The sequence below is a fragment of the Onychostoma macrolepis genome, chromosome 19, assembly GCF_012432095.1.
Source record: "Onychostoma macrolepis isolate SWU-2019 chromosome 19, ASM1243209v1, whole genome shotgun sequence".
Taxonomy (NCBI): Eukaryota; Metazoa; Chordata; class Actinopteri; order Cypriniformes; family Cyprinidae; genus Onychostoma; species Onychostoma macrolepis.
The window spans coordinates 13435622-13452422 of NC_081173.1; the positions used below are offsets into that span (position 1 = coordinate 13435622).

General features: G+C 37.1%; 1 protein-coding gene across 1 annotated transcript in view; it reads right to left on the reverse strand.

Moving 5' to 3' along the window:
- Positions 1-16801, reverse strand: part of csmd2 (CUB and Sushi multiple domains 2) — a 262731-nt gene that overhangs the window by 139010 nt on the left and 106920 nt on the right. Inside the window, 3 exon segments of the mRNA XM_058752757.1 lie at positions 7691-7815; positions 11878-11965; positions 15321-15398. Coding sequence (XP_058608740.1) covers positions 7691-7815; positions 11878-11965; positions 15321-15398 — 291 coding nt within the window.

Here is a 16801-nt window from a genome sequence, read left to right on the forward strand (position 1 = left end):
ATTAGAAAAATAATGCACACATCTAATAATTCAACGGACCGAAGTCAATTATTCCGCTTATACTACGGTTGCCACACCTCAAGACATCGATCAGATGATATATTTCAAGGCATTCATCCGGTATTTCTACTTAAATCGCTATTGTGAGTAGGATTATTTCTTCCGCATCTCATCCAACGCCTCCGTTGCTAATTCCAAAACGTCATTTTAAACCAAATAATGGAGGCTTGAGCCGCTGATAACAGACTAATGCAGTTAATAAGTAAGTTATGAGAGAGAGAGAGAGAATTACCTCTGTGCGTCTCTCAATAGTGTTCGGCAGCAATGTCTCTAGTTATAGTGAAACTTAGTTCCTTTTGTTCACGAACAGCGCCATTGTTGTTACCTCGCTTGTGAGAAGTCATGTAGGTTTTAAGTTGTTTACTGATAAAATTGTCAGAGTAGCGCTAACAACATTATTGCGATGTATGTTAGTGTGTGTGCAAACTGTAACTGTTATGTATGTGCGATCTGTGAGGGGGAGAGAGCAGGAAAAATAGAGTATGTGCTTTCCGTACATAATAAAGCGCAATTTTGTGGCAAAAACATGGACATGATCTGTCGTTTTTATCCTTTTGTTTACTATATTTATTTGTTTGGCCAGTGTCGTTGTGGGACTTGGTTATTTTGCTGTTGTAAGACCTTTGAAATAACAGAAATCATTTGGCGAAGTGATATGGTCATGTAATGTGGTCAAGAGCTGCCTGGAACTACGTTCGCCGTGCGTTTCCCTGAAAATAATTGCACACCTTAGAACGTTCGTCAGCCAATCAGATTCACGCATTCATCTGCCCCGTAGTATAACTAGGGTTAATGTTCAAACATTGTTATACAGGTGCTGGTCATATAATTAGGATATCATCAAAAAGTTGATTTATTTCACTAATTCCATTCAAAAAGTGAAACTTGTATATTATATTTATTCATTACACACAGACTGATATATTTCAAATGTTTATTTCTTTTAATTTTGATGATTAGAGTTTACAGCTCATGAAAGTCAAAAATCAGTATCTCAAAATATTAGAATATTACTTAAGACCAATACAAAGAAAGGAGTTTTAGAAATCTTGGCCAACTGAAAAGTATGAAAATGAAAAGTATGAGCATGTACAGCACTCAATACTTAGTTGGGGCTCCTTTTGCCTGAATTACTGCAGCAATGCGGCGTGGCATGGAGTCGATCAGTCTGTGGCACTGCTCAGGTGTTATGAGAGCCCAGGTTGCTCTGATAGTGGCCTTCAGCTCTTCTGCATTGTTGAGTCTGGTGTCTCTCATCTTCCTCTTGACAATACCCCATAGATTCTCTATGGGGTTCAGGTCAGGTGAGTTTGCTGGCCAATCAAGCACAGGATCACTATGGTCATTGAACCAGCTTTTGGTACCTTTGGCAGTGTGGGCAGGTGCCAAGTCCTGCTGGAAAATGAAATCAGCATCTCCATAAAGCTTGTCAACAGAAGGAAGCATGAAGTGCTCTAAAATTTCCTGGTAGATGGCTGCGTTGACTGTGGACATCAGAAAACACAGTGGACCAACACCAGCAGATGACATGGCAGTCCAAATCATCACTGACTGTGGAAGCTTCACACTGGACTTCAAGCAACATGGATTCTGTGCCTCTCCACTCTTCCTTCAGACTCTGGGACCTTGATTTCCAAATGAAATGTAAAATTTACTTTCATCTGAAAAGAGGACTTTGGACCACTGAGCAACAGTCCAGTTCTTTTTCTCCACAGCCCAGGTAAGATGCTTCTGACGTTGTCTCTGGTTCATTAGTGGCTTGGTAGCCCTTTTCCTGAAGACGTCTGAGTGTGGTGACTCTTGATGCACTGACTCCAGCTTCAGTTCTCTCCTTGTGAAGCTCTCACAAGTGTTTAAATCGGCTTTGCTTGACTGTATTCTCAAGCTTGCGGTCATCCCTGTTGCTTGTGCACCTTTTCCTACCCAAATTCTTCCTTCCAGTCAACTTTGCATTTAATATGCTTTGATACAGCACTCTGTAAACAGCCACACCTTTCAGTAATGACCTTCTGTGACTTACCCTCTTTGTGGAGGGTGTCAATGTTCGTCTTCTGGATCATTGCCAAGTCAGCAGTCTTCCCCATTATTGTGGTTTCAAAGAACAAGAGATAACCAGAATTTATACTGTAGGGATGGTCATTTATTCAAACTCAAATGTAAATATTCTAATATTTTGAGATACTGATTTTTGACTTTCATGAGCTGTAAGCTCTAATCATCAAAATTAAAAGAAATAAACATTTGAAATATATCAGTCTGTGTGTAATGAATGAATATAATATACAAGTTTCACTTTTTGAATGGAATTAGTGAAATAAATCAACTTTTTGATGATATTCTAATTATATGACCAGCACCTGTATGCTTGAAATGTTTTAGTATATCTATAGATTTTATTTTAGGCAAGTTGTGATAATTTGAGAAGGCTAAATTGATCAAACATAGGCTATGATCAGCTCACTGTCTGCCGCTGGCCGCATGGTCATTACTTAAAAAAAAACAAAAAAAACAAAAAATGTAAAAAATGCTCCAAACGTTTTTCTAAATTAACTCAATGAAAGAAACAAAACAAAATATAATCACTTTGCCATTACATACAAAACTGAACTATTTTAATAGCTTCAACAGTATTATAAGCTGTTTTGGGAGAAGGGGTGGGGGGCATGGCTCGGGCCGGTAATTCTGATAAGCTTTTGGACAAGTGTCGGGCTAGGGCCTGAGCGTCTCAGACCAGGGCCGGGCTAGGGCCTACATTTGAGGCCCATTCAGGGCTCTATAGTCATCTACACTTAACTGCAACATTCAGGAAATTTAAGGTTATCGTCTATAAAATAAAACAAAAATAACCATTAGATCACATTTCAAGGTATTATTAGATTGTCACACTCACACACACACACACACACACACACACAATCTGGAGTTCTGGAAATGCTAGTTAATGGTTATAAAAATAAAACAAAATTAGAAACATAGTTAACATTCTGTGTAAGTTCTTATTAGGCTGTCATGTAAAATAACCTCCCTCCAATGTTTTGGAAATGTTAGTTTAGGGTTACAAAAATAAAACACACAATGAACATTCTGAGAGTTGGTCTCAAGGAACACAAGGCAAGAGAATATGTTAAAGAGACTGCAGGGATTGTAACTCACAATCAAAAATGAACCAACATACTCTCCAACATAATAATCACGCTATAAGGAGAAGATATCTATTAGCAGGGGCTCAACTGCGAAATAGTCCAAATGCATTTAAGTTGAAAGGACAGTGCTGCAATAAGATAATTATTTAAAGTTCACTTAATTCAGGCTGAATTTGATCAAATTAGATTCAGGCTAACAGTTCCAAGACCCTGGATTTCCCAAAGCACATTTCAAGTGTCAGATGTAAAGCCTGTGATAGAGGGAATGAAATACTGGGGAGTTAAAAAAAAAAATAGACAGAGATTCAGTACAAAGAGTTACTTCAAGCCACTGGACCAACAATCAGCATTAAATGGCCGTTAAGACTTCGATTTTCAACAAACAAAACTCATTGCTCGTGATATATTGTGTATTTCAGGTTCTATTAAGGATTGAGGATTGATTTGATTTCTAAATAGCTAATAAAAAAGACACAAATGTATTTTATAGATTTCTCGTGCAAGTCCTGGATCCTTTAAAATCCTGCAAATCACGGAAACATTTCTACACACAGAGAGAGAACCTCAATATTATTATTGAACCTTTTATGCTAGTATTTATGTATTTAGCGACAATGATTTATGAACGCTTTTTCTGTGGCGCCATTACTAATTATTCTTATGATTCAGATTTTCCTGGAGCATGCAATTAAAAAGGACCGGTTTTGAATAATGGCCTGGCATTTAGAGTGTTAAATCAATGAAACAAGACAAATAATCATTCTCTACATTAGTGGTGAAAAGGAGCAAGTGATGAAGAAACAGGTTCTGGGGAGCAATAGCTAAATATCAACCCTTTTCACATGAGTAATGGGGCTGATAAGGGAACTTGGTCCATCTGGTGATTCCGACAGTTTCCCAATTTCAGGTCCATTTTCCCTCTTTCCACAAGCCCACAGTGATGTGCCAAAAACTGATCGTTAAATAATCAAAAACAAAAGGCAACTTGTGCAATCCATCACAATGCTGTCCAACTAACTTTCTCCCGAAGATTGTCAAGCCTGAGGGGTCCATGGTGGCAAAGGCCACTGGTGGTGTTAGAAATGGGATATGTAACTCTAATGAAAGACTAATAGTCCACAGCTGGCCAAGCAGCTCAGGAGAAATTAATCGATATGAAGTAAAAGTGAGCAGGTAAAACTCACGCTTTACAGTAGTGGTCAGAATTATTGGCATTTATTTATTGGCATTATTTACCCTTGGTAAATATGATCAAAGGCGGCTGTGAAATTTAATCTGCATTGCTAATCCTTTTGATCTTTTATTTAAAAAATTCACAAAAATCTAACCTTTCACTCAATAAGAAGAATTTAAAATGGGGGGAAATATCATAGTGAAATAAATGTTTTTCTCTAATACACATTGGACACAATTATTGGTACCCCTAAAAATTCTTAAGTAAAATATCTCTGAAGTATATTCCCATTCGTATTCACAATTTTGAGCACTCCAGGGTGATTATGAACACGGAATTATCCAGCCATGGCTTCCTGTTTCACATAAATATAAATAGGAGGGAAAACAAAGCCCAAATTCCCTTAATCATCCATCACAATGAGAAAAAACAAAGAATATATTTATGATGTGTAGCAAAAGATAATTGAGCTTCACAAATTAGTGAAGTGGCTTTAAGAAAAGAGCTAGAGCAGTGAAAATTCCCAATAATTAAGAATTTCCAATCAACATAAAATGTTACAAAACTTCCTGGAAGAGGACATGTGTCTATCGTCCTAATGCACGGTGAGAAGGAGAGTTTGAGTGGCTAAAGACTCTCCAAGGACCACAGCTGGTGAATTGCAGAAAATAGTGGAGTCTCGGGGTCAGAAAACCTTAAAAAAAAAAAAAAGAATTGTTAAACAGCACCTACATCACCACGTGTTGTTTGGGAGGGTTTCAAGAAAAATTCTCCTCACTCATCCAAAAACAAACTCCAGGATATTCAGTTATCAGACACGACTGGAACTTCAAATGGGACTGGCTTCTATGGTCAGATGAAACTAAAAAATTTGCTTTTTAGCAGCAAACACTCAAGATGGGTTTGGTGAACACAGGGATAAAAAGTACCCCATGTGTACAATGAAATATACTGCTGTATTGTTGATGTTGTGGGCCTATATGTCTGCTGAAGGTCCTGTACATCTTGTTTAGACACATGGCATCATGGATTCTATCAAATACCAACAGATAAAAAAATCAATAAGTGACTGAAATCTTATAATGGCCCATCCATGTTTGGATCTTCCAACTGTACAATAATCCAAACGCAAACCTCAAAAACAACACAAAAATGGGTCGCTGAGCACAAAACCAAGCTTCTGCTATGGCCAGTCCAGTCCTCTGACCTGAACCCTATAGAAAATGAGTGGAGTGAACTGAAGAGAAGAAGCACCAACATGGAACTGGGAATCTAAAGGGTCTGGAGTGATTCTGGATGAAGGAATGGTCTCTGATCTCTTGTCAGGTGTTCTCTAACCTCATCAGGCATTATAGGAGAACATTTAGAGCTGTTAAACTGGCAAATGGAGGTTCAAAAAGTATTGAATAAAAGTGTGCCGTTAATTGTGGCAAATGTTTATTAGAGAAAAACATTTATTTCATAATGATATTTCCCCCCATTATAAATTCTTATAAAATTTCCAATGAAAGGTTAGATTTTTGTGAATTTTTAAAAATAAAAGAGAAAAAGGATTAACAATGCAGATTAATTTTCACAGCCTTCTTTGATCATATTTACCAAGGGTGCTGATATTTTTGGCCATGACTATATGTGTGTGAGCCTGTTGGTGTAGAGCTACAGTACGAGAAGTTTAAAAAACTCAAAAAACTCTCTATGACAACACAAGTAGTTCTTATCTCTGTTTGGGTAAGATGCTAACAAAATGCACATATCATTTTTATTTTTATTTTTTTATTTTTAAGTAAGTTTCTTATGGCCAAGACAATCAATCAATCAATCAATTCATACATTTTCAATATTGTGAAATATTATTAAAATTTAAAATAACTATTTTCTATTATAATATAATTTAATATGTAATTTATTGCTTTGATGGTAAAGGTGAATTTTCAGCATCATTGCTCCAGATCATTCAGAAATCATTCTAATATGCTGATTTACTGCTTAAGAAACATTTCATATTATCATGAATGATGAAAACCATAGTAAATTTTTTCAGGATTCTTTGATGAATAGAAAGTACAAAAGAACAGCATTTTGCAATTTAATGCATCATTGATAGATGAAAATATTTTATTTCTTTCCAAAACAAACAAACAAACAAATGAAAAATCTTACTGACACAACATTTTTAACAGTTTTTTTTTAAATGTATGCAATAAATTACAATAATTTAATATTTAATCATCAATAATCGTATTAGTAATAATAATAATAATAATAATAAATTATATAATACTAAAATAGAACTAAATATAACTACAACTAAAATAACTAAAAATACTTATACAGTGATAACTACCTTTTATTTCCAGCTTTGGACTCCATTGTATATTCTCTTACGGTACCATGCCACTGACAGGTTGTGCTGCATATAGTTAAAATGCATGGCATTGGTACCACAACTAAATGCCAGACTCGCAGTTCAATTTACGGCGTAAGGCAAAGGTGGCAGTCTCTCTGGGGATGTGACAGTTGCTGCAGGAATGAAGTCCTGGGGGCTGTCCTAGCCAATCAAAGTCAGAAATTAAGTAAGGCTCAATAAAGTAATTAATCGGAGCCTGGTGAGGCTAAATAAGCTGATTACTGGCTGAGCGATACCATCTCTTCTTCCTTAGGAAATCTGCTTTAGAGATCTGTTGTCATCCTCTCCATTTCCTCTCTCTCATTTCTTCCTTTTTCCCCCACATTGTCCTCTTTCATTTTCAGGTCATTAATCAAGGCCCCTTAACTCTACACTGAGATTTCAAATAATTCAACCATTTGTTAAACAAAAGGGCTTAAATCTGCTGTGATAAATTTGTTTGTTGTAAATATGGCATGAGACTTTATTAGGGCACATGAATGGGGTTAATTTGCATTAGTTAATTTAGTTCAGAGGTTCTAGTTTGTTCTGATGGGGTCATGAACAGCAGGAAATAAGCAATGCAAAATGAAAATAATAATGCATCCAACCATAAAATCATGATACAAATAGAAAAAAAAAAGGCCTACCAACTTTCAAAAGGAATAAGAAAATGCTCCCTATACGTTCTATCATTAACGTCATAGGCCTTAATCTGTTCAGCCTAAAATCTATACTTTGTGTGTGTGTAAATTCAAAACCTGTCACTTGGTAAAAGACAGCCAAATTAGGTAACAAAATGGTAGGATTGCAAAACAAAAATTTTTTATTAAATTGTCTGTTTAATAATTTGATTACCTTGTAAACAATTTTGAACAAAGGTAAAATCTGGAGGGAAAAAAATAAAAGATGTACACAGTGACATACCTCTACAGATAGGCCGGTCATCACTCCAGCCAACGTAACTGTCCGTAACACGCAGGCAGGTGATGCTTTTAGACCCTTGAAGCTCGTAACCTTCATCACAAGAAAAGTGCACAGTAGCACCCCGCCTGCAAGACGAAAAGACTATTACGTTGCAAGAATACCAACCCATCCATCTATAAATTCCACATTATGTACATTCTGTACAGTCAGTCGGTCATTATGGCAAAATAAATCTCGACCGAGTAATCAGGCCCCCGATGTGGAAGTTTATTTAGCGATAATGACTGGCCGGCTGCACATTATCCTACTTATTACACGGCTGCTTAGCAAATAAATAAATAAACGGACATGAAATATTGATATTAGTTGAAAGTATTGCATTTTGTGAGAAAGAGAGCAACAGCAGAGTGCTACGAGAGACATGAAACTAGCACAGGAGATTGGCAGTCAGGGATAATGATCAATTATGCAGTTTATCAGTCATTGTATGCAGATATCTGACTGCAGAATGATGCGACTGATGAATCAGATTCAACAGGGTTTCATATTTAATTCTATTCATCTCCTTTGGAAAAGAAAGAGAGGGGAAAACATTATCTTCTATCATTTTCCTGCTTTCTTTTCCAACTGTGCAAAATGCTGATGGCAGATGACTCAAGCCCTTCACAGCAGTTCCCAACCTCTCACATGTGAGCTTGTATCTGTTCATGGCTAAATCAAATAGCATGTCAGCATATATATCCCCTCTCTCCTGCCCGGCAGCAGTGGTGCTGTCTGATCTCGGTAATGGACAGCCTTTGGGAAACTGCGATGTGCGTTTCCAGATGCATCGCTGTGCGCTTCCATTACCTAGCCGCTGATGAAGGGGTGCTCAGGTAGCCGGAGCTAAGAACATTCCAGTAAAAAAGTTTCGATTGTCTTTCACTTCCCCGCTGCGATTGCCCTGAGAGCTAGTGAGTGTAAAACGGATTGTCCTCATTTGTCTGTGTTAGAATCCTCTGGGGCACTGCCATTCACCCTGCGGGGGGACGCTGACAGCCTAACTTGCACCGCAGGCCGCTATGTAGCAGCACAGTGCCTGGAAATGACACTACTATTGCTCTGTCCCCACTCAATTAAATAGGTCCGGACCTCTGTCTCATTTTCAATCTCCTTCCCTCTCTGTCCTCTTTTTCGATCATAAATGATGGTTCACATTTCACTTGGTTTCTCTCCTACTGCCCCCTTCATTTATATCTTAATATATTGAATGAAATGTTTTAAAGGGATAGCTCACCCAAAAATGAAAATTCTGCCATTAATTACTCACCCTCATTACAAACCCAAAAGACTTTCCTTCATTCATTTGTAGAACACAAATTAAGATATTTTTGATGCTTTTTGACCCTGCACAGACAGCAACGCAAAGCAAAGCAAGGCCCAGAAAGGTAGTAAGGACATCGATAAAATAGTCCATGTGATATCAGTGATTCAACCTTAATTTTATGAAGCCATAAGAATACATTTTGTGTGCAAAGAAAGCAAAGAAAGATTTAATTTTTGTTATGAAGATAAACGAAGGTCTTACGAGTTCGGGAACAACATGAGGTTGCGAAATTAATGACAGCCTTTTTGGTGAACTATCCCTTCAAGACAATGTTTAAGACTGAAATCATATTAGATAGTTAGCATCACAATTAGGTGAATAAAGCAGTGAATTATAATTCATTTTACTAAGTTTGGTTTAGGAAAATGTTGCCATTTTGCTATTTCCCAACATCTCACATATTGCAGGTGTTTTTTTTCTTCTTCATTTCTTGTTGTCTTGTAATTTTTATTTTAATAAATATACACGTTTTTCCTCTGTCCTCAATATCTGTATTATTCTGTTAAAGGGATAGTTCACCAGAAAAAAAAAAAAAAAAAAAGCTGTCATCATTAGGGCTGTCGCGATTCGCTGATTTTATTTGACTATTCGATTTTTCAAAATCCTCGACTTCATTTTACTCACGTTGACTAACCGGCAAAATACCGGAAGTGGTGCATTTCACGGACGAGAATCCATAATACACATTATTAGACTGTTTTCCAAGGCTGCATGATATATTAAGCCCATTTAAAAATCATAATTAAGCATAATTGTAAATTCACAAACGCTACGATTTAATTAAATAATTATATGCGATGCAGTTCTAATACAGTATATGCACTTTATTTACATGCGTGTAGGTTACGTGTACGTGCGTCACACAGCGGCTCCGTTCACAGTAGCTCCACAGAAATTGTTATCATTTACATGTGTGGAGAGTCTCAAACTCCATCTCTGCATGATGTTGTGAGTTTGGGTTTATTATAACGTTCATCTGGGAATGCAATGTGTGCCATTTCATCAGATTTGTAAGGTAAATCATTTATAAATCTACGCAAACACAGGAGAATACATTGCAATTTCTAAATAAAAATTAAAACCCTTACTCTGAGTTTACACGTTTTGATGTCCATATATTCATTTAATTACAGTGGCTATAGCATTTCTGTCCTAAAGAAATGGCCAAATGTTAAAGATTAAGTGGACATTTGAATTAAATGGTGCTTGGTCAATATTAAACAAGGATTAGATTGCACAGTAATGTGTAAAAACAATCGCCAGGCCGTTGGAGCCCCCTGCAGGCCTTTGTTGTAATGCGTAATGTACATTAATTTAATTTAAATTAATTTAATGGTTACATTAAATTTTATTAATCTAAAAGCCTGTCTAATTAATTGAGTTTTACAGTTTTATCTTTACCAAATTCTGTTTTCCATTATTTTCTGGATTACATTTTAATGGTTCCATTTAATTTTAATAACCAAAAGCATATCCAATTAATTGATTTTATTAGAAAAACCCCCAAAAACATTATATATATATATATATATATATATATATATATATATATATATATATATATATATATATATATATATATATATTTTTTTTTTTTCTTCCCAAGAATTACTGCACATTTACATTTTTCTCCTAAATAATATTTCTGGGAAATACTCCTTTAAAGAGTGTTTTTTTTAATTTTTTTATAATTGTATTAGTTGTAGACTAGAACATGTGGATATGTTGTCATTCTTGCACTATAATGCTGAACTTTGATTTCAGTGATTTGGACTATGAGATGGACACTTGCTTCTTGCACTCTATGTTGCACTTTTCTTTTGCTTTAAAAAAAGGATTTCTTAGAAATTTGGATTTTATTTGGTTTAATAAAATATAGTTTAATAAAATATTCTTAAGTAAAATTGTTGATTTTTTTTGTGGGAAATTAATCATTTAGATTAACTGATTAATCAACAAATTAGTCGATAGATCAATCGAAATAAAAATAGTCGTTAGTGGCAGCCCTAGTCATCATTCATTCACCCTCTTGTTGTTCCAAACCTCTATGACTTACTGTCTTCTGTGGAGCATAAAATAAGCTATCTGAAGAATGTTCATTTGTTTTTGACGACTATTTTTGGTCCATATAACAAAAATCAATAGGAACCAAAATGTTTTGGTTACTTACAAACACACACACACACACACACACACACATCACAGAAGACTGAAAGTCATATAGGTTTGGAAAGATATGAGGGTCAGCAGTACATAAGAAAACTTTCAATTTTGTGTCAACTATCCCTTTAAGTCTTTTGCAATTTCCCTTTAACTAATAGCCAAATTCTTAATGACATCACACTCCAGGAAGTGACGTCATTGTAATGGTAAGACAAAAGCAATGATTATGTGATATTTGTATTGGTTTGTCAATTAAAAGCATTCCACCATTCATCATTATTGTTAAAAGTAAATATAAAAGGGGATATTATCCTTATGTTTTATGTAAATACAGCATAACCACGTTTTTATACATGAGGCACTGAAAAACCTTCCTCTCTTTCTTTCCATCTCTCCCTCTCATTCTCTCTCTCTCCTTCCCCTCTTGTTGTGACCTTTGGGAGCCCACAGCCCATGTTTATGCTGATCAAATATCCTCCCTGAGCCCTGAGAATTAAAAGGCCAATGAGAAATTAAACAGGTGCCCACCTCCTGCATCTTTTGCTATTCATCATCTTGGCATTACAAACACTAAATTAACTGCACTTCTCTTCCCTCTCTCCTCCGTGTCCTCTCAGTGGACTATTTTTAATAAGTAATCCATAAACTCATTTCTCACCTGAAATCAGAGCCTTTTCTTTTGCCCCTCTCTGGGATTCCTGGGTCTGGACACATGTTGTGTCCTTGCGCCACCCCCATCTGCGATACTGCAAATGACAAAACGGGAGAAAAAAGTTGGTATTTATGAAACAGCAGGGTAGGATGGGATACCCCCACTTTTCATTTTCCTCTTAAACATTGAAGTCATCAAAAAAACACGTATTAAATGGTTATACTTCTATGAATCTTGACTCAACATTTGTGAGGGTTGTTCATATGATGTTAAGTGAACAGTTTAAGTTAAACACTTGGTAAATAACAGGGTTTCCCTAACTTCGTCAGTTGAATCCCTTTGACGTAAAGTTTATATTTCAATAATTTAACAGCGTGTTTGTATGTTCATAGTTCTCTGATGATGGTTAATTGACAAATAACATGTAAGTAAAAAATAAATAAATATATATATATATATATATATATATATATATATATATATATATATATTGTGACGGGAGGAGCAAACGACAGACACAGTGGGTGTGGCGTCAGGCCTCGGAGAGGCTTTTTTTAAACAGAAATAATAAAAGAAAGTGTCCAAAGGGGATAAAGTGTCCAAAACAAACAGGGGATCTGGTGTCCTCGTCGTGCTGCGAGGTTTGTGAAGGAGGGGCAGTGTTCTGGAAGGGAGGGTCCAGGTAAGGGGCGGAGTCCGGCGGCCGCACGCGCTCCCCTCTAAGGTCCAGGGTGCGAGGGACGGTGGCTTCTCCAGCGACGTCGTCTACCTCTTGGCCCATGGCATCACGACGGGACTTGGTCGGCCCGGCATCCTGGCCCGATGGCCATAACACGGGTGCGGTTTCGTCTGGACCGCGGGTCCAGCAGCTCACATCTCTGGCAGCTCGGAAGTCCCTCCACGTTCCCTTCCTGGACCCACGAGGAGACCAGTGTGCATGCACGGGGAAGACACCGGTCTCCCGAGGAGAGGCGCGCATGGTATTTGAACAGCGGCGGTGATGAGGCTCCATTCGGTTCAGGTGCGCCTCATCACACGCCGCCAGCCCTAGCTGTTTCAGTGCTCCTCCTCTCTCACACACCCACTCCCGTCGGGAGCCTGGTGAAGGGCGGCGAATAAGGGACGGGGTGGTGATGATAATAAGGGGGAGGCAACCAACTCGTCACATTATTTATATATATATATATATATATATACACACACACACAAACACACACATACATACACACACATATATATATATTAGGGGTGTCAATGCGATTAATCCAAAAATTTTAACGCGTTAATATTATTTAACGCAAATTACTCGTTTGATAAGGTTTGACCCCAACTTCTTCCAGTCATCGCAGCGCAGAAGGTTATCTATCATTGTGTGATGAGGGTACAGCGAACCAGTGTTGCCAGGGTAATGTTAGCGGCACAATTGGGCTATTTCAAAAATACAGTCGTGGGGAAAAATTACAGAGCCGTGGGTTGCGGTTTTTTGGGCTACTTTTATAATGCACCGCGGCCGCCCAAGGTGTATATAGACAAATTAAAATTAAAATAGATCCTTTTACTAATGTGTATTATACTTGGAATGTATACCTGGCAACTTAAGAACGGAGAGGCGGTTGTAACATCAACATTAAATTTTTAATCGATTGACAGCACTAATATATATATATATATATATATATATATATATATACATATATATATATATATATACATATACATATACATATACATATACATACATACCTTTTTTGGGGTCATATTTAAATTTACTTTTACAATTTGGTCTTCACTCTGAGTATCTTTGTTATTTAACTATTATAATTCATGGAATTATTATATGATTTAGATGTACATTTTAATAATTTTTATCATTCATCATAACCTAATTGAGGTCAATTGAGTGGAAACATTCAGAATTAATTCATAGTTTATTGCTATCGTGGCATCCCTTCAATTCAAAATATAGGCCTATACATGATTCATATAATTATATAGGTAATTCAGATGTGCATATTTTAATGAGTTAATGGATTTATTATTATTTAACTTAATTTTCAAAATTCATACATTTTCATATAATATTCCCAGAATTCATTATGTCGTTAAAAAAAAAGATGACAGTGAGCATAAGTTCTTGACCCAGGTAGAGTGTCATCCTACCCTTTTTCATAATTTTCTATTTTGTGCTCCATGAACTAAATTACCATGTTTCAATTTAAGTCCCCATACTGAAAGATGCAACATTCTTGCTAAACCTAATAAAAATACTGTTCTTTAAGGGCTTCTTCTTTCATCTTGTCCTACTATTTTTGGTGGAGGGGGCAAAAAAGGCCAAATTCTGCCTAAAATCTAAGATACTCAAGATTACCATCTGGTTTATTGACCTGCTGCATAAAAGCAGCATCACACTTACAACTGTGCAGCTGGTCTGAACATCAGCATGGATTTAGCTTGTGAAGAGAGCAAGGCTATCTATAAGTGTATTTGAACGTCTACACAGCCTGCCCAGGAGGTTTATTGAATGAACAAAAGAATCAATCAAGTCCTCCTAAGAATGCCAAGATGTTTTCAGACATCATTATGCGAGCACAAAATTTTTTCTGGCATCAAAACACACAAACTCATCCAGCCCTGCAGGAAGTGGATATGACACTCAGGGTCAAGGAGGTTGGCCGCAGCCTCGCTTTCTGCAATAGGTAGCTAGGAGGCAGGAGAGGATAGTGAAGGGAAAACCTGAAGTGACACATGTTGATTGGCCGAGGCACGCCTGGGTGCCTGCACTCATGCATATTGATGTGGGACAAAAGGCCAAACTTGTCAGCGCTGCCGTTGAGACGCTGCTGGCCACGGTGATGGTACTGGGATCCCTGATGACACCCTCAATGGGCACATGCTCACATGGGCAGGCTGACATTTTCTCACAATGATGCAGAGGTAATAGAAATGTAAATAAAGACGGCATAACAGAAGAAAGCGAGCTGAAGAAGCCTCTCAGCACACAGTCCAATTACCCCTCCTCGATAAGCTTTTTCTTTCTCTGTTTGCCAACAATGGAAACGGTAACTTATTTTCCCTCCCCTCTGGCCTTAGGGAGAAAAATAGCTCCATTTGTCTCCAATTGACATGGCGTAGAATAAAGATTACGTTAATGTTCAAGGTTGTGTGCTTGTGCCGAGCTTGAGGACATGCTGCAAGTGCCACTGCTTTCACCAATGAGTGGACAATCTGCATGCTCACAATGCTTAAAAACCTTAACATTTCCAACAGAGTTGAAAAAAAAAAAAGGTTTTGGATGTAAACTGTTATATATTTTAAGATCAACTAAGAATTCAGTTGTGAATGTTTTGTTTTGGTAAATAAAGGCATAAAGGCATCTGCCATGTGCATGAATGTAAACGTAAAGTTGATTTAGGAAAATGTCCTTCATGTACATGGAAAGGTTGACTTACAAACTGATATCTTGCTGTGGTTGTCTTTACTTGGCAGCATCTTCACCCCTCTGGACTTCAGTTCTGTCATTTTCTTCACTGGAAGTCAAAAGAATTATAACATGTTTATTTGAGAGCAGGAAGGATTAGAAAAAGCTGAAAAAACTATAATCATAGGCCAGATGCTTGCTAGGCATTACAAATCATGAACTGCATTGTAATTACAATTACAGTCTTTTAAAGAAACTGTCATTCTTGTGCAAAAAAGCCTATTGTGTGTGAACAAAGCGCAGCATGTTTGTTGAAAAAGCGACAAAATAATGCCAGCACGCATTCATACACACACACACACACACACACACACACGCACACAGCCAGTCATTGTTTTCTGTTGCATTGTCTCGGCACTTAAATGTTCTCAAAAGAAAATCAGCATTTGGGTAAGCATTTGTAATGGAGATATTTACCATTCACAATCAGCTGTTTCAGCAAAGCCAAATAGTAACAAGTCAATTAAAATCAAGAAAACTGATTCAAAAATATCCGCAACTACTTGAAAGGTGAAGTGTGTCATTATTATCAAAACATGTATGTTTTATTATCATCATTATTATTATTATTATTTTTTTTATGAGGGCCCTCAATGTACAGATCTGGAAAACAAAACAAAACACAACACAACACAAAACGCCTTATATTTTCAAGTCAAGGTGGTGGAACCTGAAAAAAAAAATTTGTATAATTGACCAAAATAGTATAGAATTTGTGACAAATTAAGTATGTTGCCAAAAAATATCCAAACATTTTAGAGTGTATTATAGATCAACATTTTGGACATTAATGGTAAAACCCTAAGACTATGAGAATGTCTTTCTCTAAATCGCTTTGCCCTCTCTCTCCATCTAATCTCGGACAGAGTTGAAAAAAGACTGAGAGGAAGCAATGTAGCTTGTTATGTAAAGAGTGTGTTCTCATTGGACGTTACTCATTCCAGAGCATTTCACTAAAGGTTAAGAGAGGAAGGGAGGTAAAATAAAAGGAGAGAGGTCAGTGTGAAATCTAATTAAGAGCTTAGCTTCCCTTTCTCTCTTCCTGATACTCTAAAAGTATTTATTTATCAAACTCCAGCCCTGTAATCCCATCCCATCGCTCTGATCTGCTTATGGAGGAGGTGAAATTCCTGCAGATTCCGTCTTTGTTTCCCGTAGCTGAGCTGACTAATCCCGTTCCTCTGCTCATCTCCTTTGAGTGGTGACCTTTGAACTTGAGTGTGATGAGAGTGCTGCTAGTAGCTCAGCTGGTGTGTGTGTGTGTGTGTGTGTGTGTATCTCTACGTGTCAGGAGTTGGGGGTATTCATGACCTTTAACGGACTTATTAACACTTAACCAAGATGATTCAAATGGTATGACTTTAATTCTAACTGCAGACAGGGGAAAACTGCAGGGCACACAATGACTACTGAGAGCAGGTGTGGTAGACCTACAGTGAATCTCTGCACTTC